The sequence below is a fragment of the Myxocyprinus asiaticus genome, chromosome 29 (genome assembly GCF_019703515.2).
Source record: "Myxocyprinus asiaticus isolate MX2 ecotype Aquarium Trade chromosome 29, UBuf_Myxa_2, whole genome shotgun sequence".
Taxonomy (NCBI): domain Eukaryota; kingdom Metazoa; phylum Chordata; class Actinopteri; order Cypriniformes; family Catostomidae; genus Myxocyprinus; species Myxocyprinus asiaticus.
In genome coordinates, this window is record NC_059372.1 from 28,660,561 (window position 1) to 28,674,021 (window position 13,461).

Genomic DNA, 13,461 nt, shown 5'->3' on the forward strand with positions numbered 1-13,461 from the left:
TTGTATCAATAGGAAATATACATTTTAGACTCCCAAACATTCATTTTGCGAATAGAATAGAAGAACAGGGAGCCCTGCAACAGATGGCATGACCGACACATCGAGTCAGTCTGGGATTGCATGACAGACAGAAGCATTAATCTAAATTAATAGATAGAACTGTGGCCAATTATCCAAGAAGCTTGGAACATCCTATCTGCCAACAACAAAGAAAAATGGTGTCTAAGAGAATTGCTGCTGTTTTGAAGACAAAGGTGGTCACACCATATATTGATTTAGCTTTTTTATGTTTACTGGACTTTATATGACATTAATTGATAAATAAAAACTATTTATGGCATTTTTGAATACATCCTACCTATGCAACATTTTTCATAAGTGCCTTAAACTTTTCACAGTACTGTACATATAATGATTTAGTTATAAACCCCATGAAATGGCTTGACAAGTGCAGTATTCTTTCCTGTGTTCACACATTTTCTGTTGAAATGTCTCCAATTCCCTTTTTTAATAACCAATATCCTTTAGTTTACATAACAGCCGTAAACTATGATTTGCTACTTGCAATTTCTTGTCACTGGCAGGTGGTATTGGGGAAGGCGATATTCTCATATTATTGGACAACATTTTTGTTTATACACCTAGCTCGAGTCTGTGTTTGTAGCCTGCTAGATTTTTTAGCATCGCTTATCTATCTGTTTTCAGCTTTTAATCTTTAATATCTGCCATTTTTCAGTGCACATCAGATCTTCCCCCGCATTATTCTCTTATCGCGATTCAACTGCGTGCATTTTTCCGCATGCATCCGCATTATTATCGCGATTAAACTGCGTGCATTTTACAGCGTGCACCCGTTTTCTCCTCTGTGTTACATGGATTATTGCATTGATCTCAAAGCACCACTTATCAAGAACAACCATAACAACAAACAATTGTGTGAGGGATTCACATCGATCTCAAACCCTTCCCACACAGGAACAACCAACAACAACAAACAACTGCGGTAAGTCATGGCATCCGCTCATATTATTGCTTCCTGCATTACATGTCACGTTTACTATAGCTTCTTCTGTCAGCAGTGAGGGATTCACATGTGATAAATGTAAGGAATTAGTCAGGCTGACGGAGAAGTTTAATGAGTTAGAGACCCGCATCTGAACGCTAGTGGAAGTCAGTGAGAAAGAGAAGCCGGTAAATACTGTTTCGGATGCTGGTAGTACAGAGAGCAACACACACACTTTGGTTCTGGCTCCAGAGCCCCCACAGCAGAGCATTTGGGTGACGTCTCGGCGGCATACTCGCTCAGCAAAGCGACACCACTCTCCCATTCCTGTTATGGTTTCCAATCGATTCTCCCCACTCAGTGATGCACCCACTGAGAATCTTGTTGAATGAGCCTTGGTCATAGGTGATTCTATTGTAAGGAATGTGGAAATCGAGACTCCAGCCACCATCGTTAAATGCATTTCGGGTACCAGAGCATCTGATATCAGATCAAATTTACAAATGCTGGCTAATGCTAAACGTAGATTTTATAAAATTGTTATTCATGTCGGCACTAACGATGTCCGGCTTCACCAGTCGGAGATCACTAGAGATAATGCTAAAGAGGTGTGTGAACTTGCAAAAATGATGTCAGACACTGTAATATGCTCTGGCCCCCTCCCTGCTCGTCGTGGTGATGAGGTTTATAGTAGATTACGGTCACTGAATGGCTGGATGTCTGAGTGGTGTCTGGAGAATAGCATAGGATTTATAGACAACTGGAAGAGTTTTTGGGGTAGACCTGACCTGCTAAAGAGAGACAGACTCCATCCCTCCAGGGAAGGTGCCACTCTCCTCTAGTAATTTGGCTCATAGTTTTAATAGTGATAGTATTTGACTAACTGGGGCCCGGGTCAGGAAGCAGACAAACTGGCTAATCCGAACGTCTGCTAGCTGCCTTGAGATGTCACACAGGTTACATAAACTACAACACATAGAGACTGTATCATCAGAATATCATAGAGAGACTGTGTCTGTTCCCCAAACTACCAAACACAAACCCCTCACTAAATCATTTAGAAAAAAATGTATTAAGGTCAAACTAAAAAAAAAAAAAAAAACTGAAGATAAACATTATATAAAGATAAGGCTACTAAACATTAGATCTCTTTCAACCAAAGCACTAACTGTAAATTAAATTATTACAGATCATAGTTTGGATATGCTCTGTTTGACTGAAACCTGGCTTAAACTGGATGAATAGTTTAAATGAATCTACTCCCTCAGGTTATTGTTATAAAAATGAGCCTCATCTGAAGGGTCGAGGAGGAGGTGTTGCTACAATTTGGTGTCACTCAGAGGACTTTGAACTAATAATACTTAATGTAACACCATCAGATATAAATACAAATCTCTGTCATCTTTGCCCTTGCTACAGTATATAGATCAACTGGGCCATTCTTAGATTTCCTTGGTGAATTTGCAAATTTTCTATCAGATCTAGTAGTTAATGTAGATAGAGCTTTAATTGTTGGTGACTTCAACATTTACATAGATAATGAAAATGACACATTGGGATTAGCATTTATCGACTTGCTTGGAGTCAGACAAAATGTGACAGGACTAACTCATTGCCATAATCATACGCTAGATTTAATTCTGTCATATGGAGTTGATGTTGATACTATAGAAATTCTGCCGCAGAGCGATGACATCTCAGATCATTTCCTCGTTTCTTGTATGCTGCGATCAGCAAATATCACTCAATCTACACCATGCTATAGTTCAGGTAGAACTATTCTATCAACCACTAAAGATAACTTCACTAATAATCTTCCAGAATTGTCTCACATACTCAGTAAGCACCAAAGTCTAGAAGAACTTGAAGAAATAACAGAAAATATAAATACAGTCTTCTCTAGCACTCTTGATAGTGTCGCCCCCCTTCGATTAAAGAAAAAAGCCCCTCACCATGGTACAATGATCACACTCATGCTTTCAAGAGAGCAGCTTGGAAAATGGAGCACAAGTGGAAGAATACAAAATTAGAGGTATTTTGCGGTGCATGGAAGGATAGTGTCTGTAGCTACAGACAGGCACTAAAAGCTGCCATGTCAGCATATTTTAGCAAACTCATAGAAAATAATCACAACAATCCTAGGTGTTTATTCAGTACTGTCGCAAAATTGGTTAGGAATAAAGCCTCAACTGAACCAGATATTCCATCGCAGCACAATAGTAATGACTTCATGAATTTCTTTACTGATAAAATTGTAATAATCAGAAATAAAATTCGAATTATGCAATCATCTGTCACAGTAACTCAGAAAACAGTGTCTCATAATTTTCCTCACGTGCAACTTCAATCTTTCGCTGTCATAGGTCATGAAGAGCTAACAAATCTTATCGAAACATCAAAAGCCACAACATGTACATTTGAAGTCACAAGTTTACATACACCTTAGCCAAATATATTTTAAGTCAGTTTTTCACAATTCCTGACATTTAATCGTAGAAAACATTCCCTGTTTTAGGTCAGTTAGAATCACTACTTTATTTTAAGAATGTGAAATGTCGGGGACCTGGGTAGCTCAGCGAGTATTGACACTGACTACCACCCCTGGAGTCATGAGTTCGAATCCAGGGTGTGCTGAGTGACTCCAGCCAGGTCTCCTAAGCAACCAAATTGGCCCGGTTGCTAGGGAGGGTAGAGTCACATGGGGTAACCTCCTCGTGGTCGCAGTTAGTGGTTCTCGCTCTCAATGGGGCACGTGGTAATTTGTGCGTGGATTGCGGAGAGTAGCGTGAGCCTCCACATGCTGGGAGTCTCCGCAGTGCCATGCACAATGAGCCACGTGATAAGATGCGTGTATTGACTGTCTCAGAACTGGAGGCAACTGAGTCTTGTCCTCTGCCGGCCGGATTTGTTTGTTTGTTTGTTTTTTTTAAGAATGTGAAATGTCAGAATAATAGTAGAGAATTATTTATTTCATCTTTTATTTCTTTCATCACATTCCCAGTGGGTCAGAAGTTTACATACACTTTGTTAGTATTTGATATCATTGCCTTTAAATTGTTTAACTTGGGTCAAATGTTTTGGGTAGCCTTCCACAAGCTTCTCATAATAAGTTGCTGGAATTTTGGCCCATTCCTCCAGACAGAACTGGTGTAACTGAGTCAGGTTTGTAGGCCTCCTTGCTCGCACTCTTTTTTTAGTTCTGCCCACAAATTTCTATCGGATTGAGGTCAGGGCTTTGTGATGGCCACTCCAATACCTTGACTTTGTTGTCCTTAAGCCATTTTGTCACAACTTTGGAGGTATACTTGGGGTCATTGTCCATTTGGAAGACCCATTTGTGACCAAGCTTTAACTTCCTGGCTGATGTCTTGAGATGTTGCTTCAATATATCCACATAATTTTCCTTCCTCGTGATGCCATCAATTTTGCAAAGTGCACCAGTCCCTCTGGCAGCAAAGCACCCCCACAACATGATGCTGCCACCTGCATGCTTCACGGTTGGGATGGTGTTCTTCGGCTTGCAAGCCTCACCCTTTTTCCTCCAAACATAATGATAGTCATTATGGCCAAACAGTTAAATTTTTGTTTCATTAGACCAGAGGATATTTCTCCAAAAAGTAAGATCTTTGTTCCCATGTGCACTTTATGGTGGTTTTGGAGCAGTGGCTTCTTCCTTGCTGAGCAGCCTTTCAGGTTATGTCGATATATGACTCGTTTTACTGTGGATATAGATACTTGTCTACCTGTTTCCTCCAGCATCTTCACATGGTCCTTTGCTGTTGTTCTGGGATTGATTTGCACTTTTCGCACCAACCATGTTCATCTCTAGGAGACAGAATGCATCTCCTTTCTGAGTGGTATGATGGCTGCGTGGTCCCATGGTGTTTATACTTGCGTAATATTGTTTGTACAGATGAGTGTGGTACCTTTAGTCATTTGAAAATTGCTCCCAAGGATGAACCAGACAAGGTCTTGGCTGATTTCATTTGATTTTCCCATGATGTCAAGCAAAGAGGCGCTGAGTTTGAAGGTAGGCCTTAAAATACATATGCAGGTACACCTCCAATTCAGTACACCTCCTATCAGAAGCTAATTGTCTAAAGGTTTGACATCATTTTCTGGAATTTTCCAAGCTGCTTAAAGGCACAGTTAACTTATTGTATGTAAACTTGTAACCCACTGGAATTGTGATATCGTCAATTAAAAGCTAAACAGTCTGTCTGTAAACAACTGTTAGAAAAATTACTCATGTCATGCACAAATTGGATGTCCTAAACAACTTGCCAAAACTATAGTTTGCTAATATTAAATCTGTGGAGTGGTTACAAAATGAGTTTTAATGACTTCAACCTAAGTGTATGTAAACTTTTGACTTCAACTGTATGTTAGATCCAATACCAGCTAAGCTCTTACACGAGGTATTCCCTGTAATCTCAGAACCTCTTCTTAATATTATTAACTCCTCGCTATCCTTAGTACTTTAAAATGGCAGTTATCAAACCGCTTTTTAAGAAGCCACAATGTGATCCCGGAGAACTGGCTAATTATAAACCGATTTCAAATCTCCGGTTTATGTCGAAAAAACTAGAAAAGGTTGTGTCTTCCCAATTATGTTCATTTCTACAGAGAAATAGTATATATGAACAATTTCAGTCAGGATTTAGGCCACACCACAGTACAGAGACTTCACATATCAGAGTTACTTGCTCTTATCATCTGATCGCGGCTGCTTTTCTCTTCTAGTGCTTTTAGATCTTAGTGCTGCCTTCGAAACAATAGATCACGATATTCTCTTGAATAGGCTAGAGAATTATGTTGGCATTTGTGGACTTGCATTAGCATGGTTTAGGTCCTATTTAGCAGACTGCTACCACTTTGTCTGTGTAAACGAGGAATTGTCAAATCAAACAAAATTAAGTATGGAGTGCCACGGGATCAGTTTTAGGGCCTCTGCTTTCCTCCTTATATATGCTTCCCCTGGGAGATATTATCAGGAATCATGGAATAAGTTTCCACTGTTATGCTGACGATACCCAACTTTATATTTCTTTGAAACCCGATTAAATTTCACAATTCTCCAAATTAGCAGAGTGTATCAATGAAATCAAAGATTGGATGGTCAGAAATGTCCGTCTACTCAATTCCAACAAAACAGAGGTACTAGTTATTGGACCAAAAACCTCTAAAAAAAAATAAGCCGCTAAAATATAATTTGACTCTCGATGGATACACTGTTACATCATCTTCAACAGTAACTAGGTTTCCATCCAAGGATTTTTTGCAAAAAAAGTTTTAGCAAAATAAAGCTGATGGAAACGCAAATTATCGCTAAAATTTCTACATAATAATAAAAGTGTCAACATAATATTTTTCTGTTTAACTCTAGCGCATAAACTCTATGTAGATACATCAAATGTCACGAAAAACTGGTTTGGAAACGCTTTTTGTTGAGAAAATTGGCATTAACGCAAAAATGTAGTGTCACGTGACAGAGTTTACCCAAATCGTTAGCCTGTGTTAATCATGACGACAAGGTATACATCCTTGAAAGCCAATTTACTGTACGTGATTATGGATTGATCTGAACGGCATAAAGATCCGATCACTGTAAACATGACACTCCAGGAGTGCCAACACAAAAATCTCGTATCAAGACATGCACATTGACAAGTGCACGGAGAACAAATGAATGGCCACTCTTTGCGATTAATTTAATCGCGGTAGACATCCGTTTATTTATTAAAGTTGCTTTTACACACCATTCAAATTAATAGATAGCAGTCACAGAATTAGCCCACAATACAAAAAACATATAATTTCTGTGCACAAAGAGGTTTTAAATTAAAAATAAATACACAATACTAGAAGAAAAGCTTCAGTGTGCTTTTTTGGAACACTAACATATAACCCAATTCTATTAAATTATCGTTTAGCTTACTTTTGAAAAAATGCTGGCAAAATTCCCTGTATTAAATTAAAATTACCAAATGAAAAATGCATTAAATTAAAAAAATTAATTACCAAACAAATTTTTTTTTATTTTTAGACCTATATATGCCTTTTCTTTACACAAACTTAAATTAGCCGTACCCTGTTCTGTAGACGAATAAAGTCGGCTGAATGAAATTTTCTAAACTTCAAGACTATAAACTATCAGAACTATTTGTCCAATGCGGAGTTCACTTTCAGAAAAGGAGCTTTTGAACCTTTTACATTTTTTAAATCTAACCCTCTTTACCTCGGATCGCATTTGCTGAGCTTCTTCAGAAAATGTAAATTGCATTATGATGCTAAAATTAATTTTAGATGTAATCAAGTTCAGTTGGTCGTTAAAAGTTGCTGGACAAATATGTGGGACATAATGCAGTTGTGATGGCGATGCTTTATATTAGATGATTGTTCAAAATAGCCTATTGAATATCAGGAATGTATCATATGTAAACCCCGATATTACACTGCATCAGTCTTTCTTTAATAGCTGTGCACACAGCATATACACATCGATGGATGGTCCTTATACTAAAACTGAAAGTTTCCCCACTACTTGGTGCAGGTTGCCAGCTTGAACAGGGCCGTGACGATTTGCTTTCGGGTCAGAACCTGTGGCAACCTGCAATAGGCGCAACATCAGGACCAATTTTACAGTCCTATCGGAAGGGCAACTGCTCCCTTTTGATTGCAATTCCTTGTCTTCTGATTGCATTTATTTGTGAAATTAAAATAACAGTAAGCTGGCTAATTTCAATTAATTGTCTCAATACTCTCCCCATTTAACCAAAACTTCAGAGGAAAAAAATTAGGGACATCTGGGAGGCGAATTAGCGATAAACACACATTTCTGTATGGAAACGGCTTCAGGGCAGATTTCTTATGCGATAAACCAAAACTTATGCGACAAAGTGGTTTTTTAGGCATGATGTCATCACGCACACCATTTTTATCGATAAAAGGCCATTTTAAATGGAAACATGCAGAAGACGGCAAATTTCACAAAAAATTTCTAACGCATTTTCACTTTGTCGATAACAAAATAGCGCGAAATGTGGATGGAAACTAGGCTAGTGAAGAACTCAGGTGTTATATTTGATACCAGTATGTCATTTGAAAATAAAAAGTCCAATGTTTGTAGAACAGCATTCTTCCACCTAAGAAATATTGCTAAGTTACGACACATGCTCTCTGTTGCTGATGCCGAAAAATTAATTAATGCGTTCATGACCTCAAGACTACATTATTGTAATGCATTATGGGAGGATGTCCAGCAAGTTCAATAAATAAATTTCAATTGGTTCAAAATGCAGCAGCCAGAGTGCTGACTAGAAACAAGAAATATGATCATATAAGCCCCATTTTATCATCGTTACACTGGCTACCTGTTAAATTTCATATTAATTTAAAAATTCTGTTAACTACGTACAAAGCTTTGAATCGTCTAGCTCCGCAGTACTTAAGTGACCTTCTACCACGCTATATTCCATCATGTTCATTACGATCGCAAAAACTCTGGCCTGTTAATAGTTCCTAGAATATCAAATAGATCCTTTTCCTATTTGGCTCCTAAACTATGGAATAGTCTCCCTAACACTGTTCGGGACACAGACACACTCACTGAGTTTAAGTCTAGACTAAAGACTCATCTATTTAGCCAGGCATATACCTAATTTATCCATCAACTCACAATTAGGCTGCTTTAGTTAGGTCTGCTGGAACCTGAAACATTGATCATGATACTCTGCAAAAAACTGAATGGCATCTACGCTAATATTAATCTAGTTGTTTCCATGTCTCAACCTCGGGACTCCTATCCCGAGGTCACCAGAACCAGCTGGATCCAGCTCCATTCCTGCTTGGTATCGGACTCCACTGCTACGCGTCTCCGAGTGATGACGACAAAATGCAGCTGGTGCCAGCCAGACATCACTTCAGTCTATTATGATGGACATGGGATACTTCATATGCCATTGCCTGAACCTTGGACTTAGGAAAGACCTCACCAAAATTACCTGCTGGTTGAACTGCGATGCACCTCACTGATCTCTGCCTGCATTACCTTGGTCTATTGATGGACTACACTCTTATAATGGAATACATAGACTATCAATAAATTGCCAACAAAAGCCTTCATCAGTCAACTAACAAGGACAATACATCTATGTGAACTTCTGCAGTTATTCCAGGATTAACTTCGAAGACATAATTCATTAATATTACAGTTCTTACAAAATCTTTGTTTAAACACTGGCCCTAAACACTTACTTCGTTTAATAATTTTAAACCATGACTTGCACTGCACACAAATAACTAATATTGGCATTATATTCATGCTGTTAGCCAGAGGGGAATTGGCCCCCACAGTGAGCCTGGTTTCTCCCAAGGTTATTTCTCTCCATTAACCAACATCTTATGAAGTTTTGTGTTCCATGCCACAGTCACCTTCGGCTTGCTCACTGGGTTTCTAAATACAATTATTATTAATTACTTATTTTTATATACACTCCATAATCATATTTAATCAAACTACACAATGATGACTCTAAGACTTTATAGATATTACAGTTTTCATTTTCTGTTAATGTATGATTTTCTGTAAACCTGCTTTGAAACGATGTGTGTCGTGAAAGGCACTATACAAATACAAATGACTTAAATATTCATCAGTATTTTTGGTCCATTTTCCAGTACAGAAAGACTGTACATTTCAAATGCATATATCTGCTAAAGGTAAATTGTGCCAACTTTTAGGAAGACACTTGCATATAGATGGCTTCAAAGCTAATAGACAAGGACTAAAGACCTTAACACTGCAATTTTGATTTCATGGGGACTTTAAAATGTGATTGCCAAATAATACACATGGGAAAATGTTTAAAATAATGTTTTCTGTCACTTCAAGCAATGTGTTACCTTCTGTCTCTGCATCATGTTCAGCAGGTCACCAAAGGGTGACTCCTCTGGGTTATCGAATGCCAGGAGTGCAAGGGTGCGCTCCATCTCGGTCAGACACTCTCGGCTTTCCTCTCCCTGTTCAGCCAGCTGTGTCTGTGCAAACTCCAGTGCGGCTTCAGTTTCCCGCAGGCGAATCAGCTCTATCAGGTGTTGTTGCTGTAAAAGGAAAGCAGATTAACTTTTAGCTTTTAGAACACTTGTTTGTGATACTGAATCACAAGACAATGATGCCTTTTTGATTTCCAAGACTTTTCCAGTTGTCTGTGATTATTGGATAATAATTGAATGATAATTTTTTTAAATAATTTTATAGAGATTAAGCTCACAAAGAGCAATTTCTTACAGATGAAATATTTTAGAGCAGGGCATATCTAGAGGGAAAAGAACGTACTCTCAAAAGAGAGGCACATTAATCTCCAAGCAACACTGCAGCACACATCTCCTGCTCGTTTACCTGAAGATGAAAGTACAGGTAACGGTTAGTGTCCAGCAGCTCAGGATGCAGACTGTTGATTAGTGCAATGGCCTCTTGAATCTGTCCTTTCAGGACCATCTCCCTGATTTTTATCCTTTCATCCAGAGAGTCAAGATCAACACTTGGCTCAATACCCGATTCCATCCTGAACTTCTCAGCAGCCTCTTTAAATCCCTCTATGTAATTAAGAACAAATTATGAAATACATCTGCTAGTACTAAAGCTATTATGGAGGGTGAATAAACTGTTGACTGCATACCTGTCACCAGATAATTCATAATGAGTCGATTCATATCTGCCCGCTGAATGTGAACATTATTGAGCTTTTCCATCCACTCTTCCCGTGTTACTTCCTCTGGCTTTTCAGCATAACTCATCATGAAGTGTTCTGCATTGACCAAAAATATACAGAAATTATGTATTGTCCCCAAATGTTTCAGGCATGAAGAAATCCACCCAGCTTGCAAGTTAGATAAACTTTTTATGTATGGATAGTCATCATCCCGTTATGCTCTACATTTAAGATAAATAACTTAGTATAATTAACTGTAGTTTACTGTACATAAGCTAAAACTTTGGTAATGTGTTGTCAGTAAATGAAACGCTTCATATTTAAACACACATGAGCTTGATAACTTTATAAATATTTTGACTCTGCATCTTGTCAAAAACTAGGACTCTGGAAAAACAAACCAAATGAAAACCTATGCACCAACTGATATACTATGAAGGTATATAAATCAACAATGCATTGGTAAACAACACGATTGCATTAGCGCTTATGATAACCGGAAGCTCTCATTTTAAAGGCCTGTATCATAACATTAAAGCCTGTTCCGCTGAAAAGAAGACCAACACAGATTTCATAGATAACAACAAGCACAAATGAACATTAACGAATAGCATTATTATTCAAGCTTTTATGACAGCCTGACTGGCTACCCACACTATGAAAAAAAGTGTTGGTGACAAGAATAATGGTGAATTTTACCTCAATGTGTACCACTTTCCTTGCCAGCAGCTCGGGGGAGAAAGGCCGTACTAAACTCTCGCGATGCTTAAAGGAAAACGAGATTTTCAACGATGCCTCATTCAGATTGGCTGGATGGATTGGAGAAAGATATATATATATACATATATATATATATATATATATATATATATATATATATATATATATATATATATATATATATATATATATATATTTATTTATTTATTTATTTATTTTTTTTTACAGTTTAATTAATGCAAGATTGTTTTGGAAGGACTTGAAAATGTATATTGACCTAAAATTGGGATGTGTGCTAAGAACGACTGTATTTTATGTTATATTTTATTTTAAAGATGATATTTTGAAATGTAAAGAAACATATATTGTACAGTTATTTTTTAAATTTGAGCAAATTCAATATACGTAAGAAAAAAAATATGGGTTACATTGAGGCAATTACAGTGGAAGTGAATGGGGCCAGTCCGTAAACGTTAAAATACTCACTGTTTCTAAAGTATAGACACAAGACGTAAACACTATGCATGTTCACATGATTTTAGTGTGATCAAATCAGTTACTAACGGTTTCTGTGTAAAGTTATAGCAAATTTTACAACTTCATTACCATGACAAGTCCGACATAACGCTGTAAACCCTAAAATGATTGTAAAAATTACGATTTAAACAACTTTACAGCTCAAATAATACATGAGTTTTAACAGAAGAATTAATGTAAGTGCTTTTATGACATTATAAGTTTCACATTTCTGCCTTTAAACCCTCCAAAAATTGGCCCCATTTACTTCCAAGTGCCTCACTGTAACCTCGATTTATTTTATTTTTTATTTTATTTATATTTTTAAGTAATAATTATTATGTCAAAAAATGCTGTCGATTGAGCTTAACTTGGATTCTTTTAATACTAATTAGGGTTGCCATCCGTCCCGTAAAATACGGGATTGTCCTGTATTTAAAGATAAAATGATGCGATTTGTCCCGTATTTAAGATGGTCAGATGGCGTCACGGTGAAATCGTTCCAGATCGCCAATTTAACAACTAGCAATGGCTGTATCTCGTTTGTAAGGCTGCATGCTAGGTAGGACGCGTCCTTTGAAGGCTGCAGTATACCGAGTGTCCTCCTTTAAACAAGTCTCGTTTAAACGAGATGGAAACGGAACGTAACATGGTTGCTATGACAGCACGTCACTCTTTAACAAGCGCGAGCGCTTTGAGTGAGAAGGGAACAAAGTCCCTTTAGAAAGGAATGTATGAGGTACATTTTAGGAGAGTTATAATGATGTAAAGAGAAAAGAAAATAGATTTTACAGGTGTACTTTTAGTCTAATACTTTATTTTAATTATATATTAATATAATTATACATATTATATAAACTGCACCCATCTACTGAGGTACTTCAACTTGGGAATTAACATTTCTTGCGTTTGAACATCATATTTACGGTAATTTATTTATTTATTTTATTTTATTTTTGACATTTCCGTTGAAGCATTGTGGGTTATGAGTGCCCACGAAGTTTACACCTCATGCATCCTCCGAATTCCCGTGAAAGAAGGTCGCATTTGAAGTGTCCTACTGGCTTTTCTGAAACGAGACAGCCTCGATGACGTATGCGGCCGACAAATGCGACCTCCGGAGGATGCAGCCTTCCAAACGAGACACAGCCATTGATATAAGTTGGAAAATGTGCCTACGGTGGGTAAGGGACCGTCTGAAAAGTCCACACATTGTGCTAAAACGTGCTAATACTGTGGAGGGTGTGGTAAGGGACCGTCTGAAAGGTCCACAAATGGTGGTAAAACTGGAGTTTTTTCTATATAAATGTTCAGTAAGCTCAAACAATGTAGGAATACAGTCATAAATACAAGTACAGGCGAAGGAAAAAAAATAAACAAATAAATAAAAATTATATAAAAAAATATGTATAAACCATCCAAAATGTGTACATAAATAAGATAAAGACAAATAATAGAAAAAATTAAAATCAATATATTTTTAAAATATGATGTATCTTTTTAATAAGT

The 13,461-nt window shown here is 37.4% G+C and overlaps 1 protein-coding gene and 1 long non-coding RNA gene across 2 annotated transcripts in view; one reads left to right on the forward strand and one right to left on the reverse strand.

Moving 5' to 3' along the window:
* Positions 1-9,656, forward strand: part of LOC127420424 (uncharacterized) — a 12,028-nt gene extending 2,372 nt beyond the window's left edge. The window contains exons 2-3 of the long non-coding RNA XR_007893815.1: positions 898-1,003; positions 8,777-9,656. This is a non-coding gene — a long non-coding RNA (uncharacterized LOC127420424). The remainder of the gene's footprint in view (positions 1-897; positions 1,004-8,776) is intronic.
* LOC127420409 (glucose-induced degradation protein 8-B homolog) overlaps positions 1-11,471 on the reverse strand; it is a 12,078-nt gene extending 607 nt beyond the window's left edge. Inside the window, exons 1-4 of the mRNA XM_051662687.1 lie at positions 11,416-11,471; positions 10,684-10,812; positions 10,404-10,600; positions 9,908-10,105 (exon numbers count right to left, since the gene is read on the reverse strand). Of these exons, the coding sequence (XP_051518647.1) occupies positions 9,908-10,105; positions 10,404-10,600; positions 10,684-10,804 (516 nt within the window). The 5' untranslated portion in view covers positions 10,805-10,812; positions 11,416-11,471. The remainder of the gene's footprint in view (positions 1-9,907; positions 10,106-10,403; positions 10,601-10,683; positions 10,813-11,415) is intronic.
* Between the last annotated feature and the right edge of the window lie 1,990 nt (positions 11,472-13,461).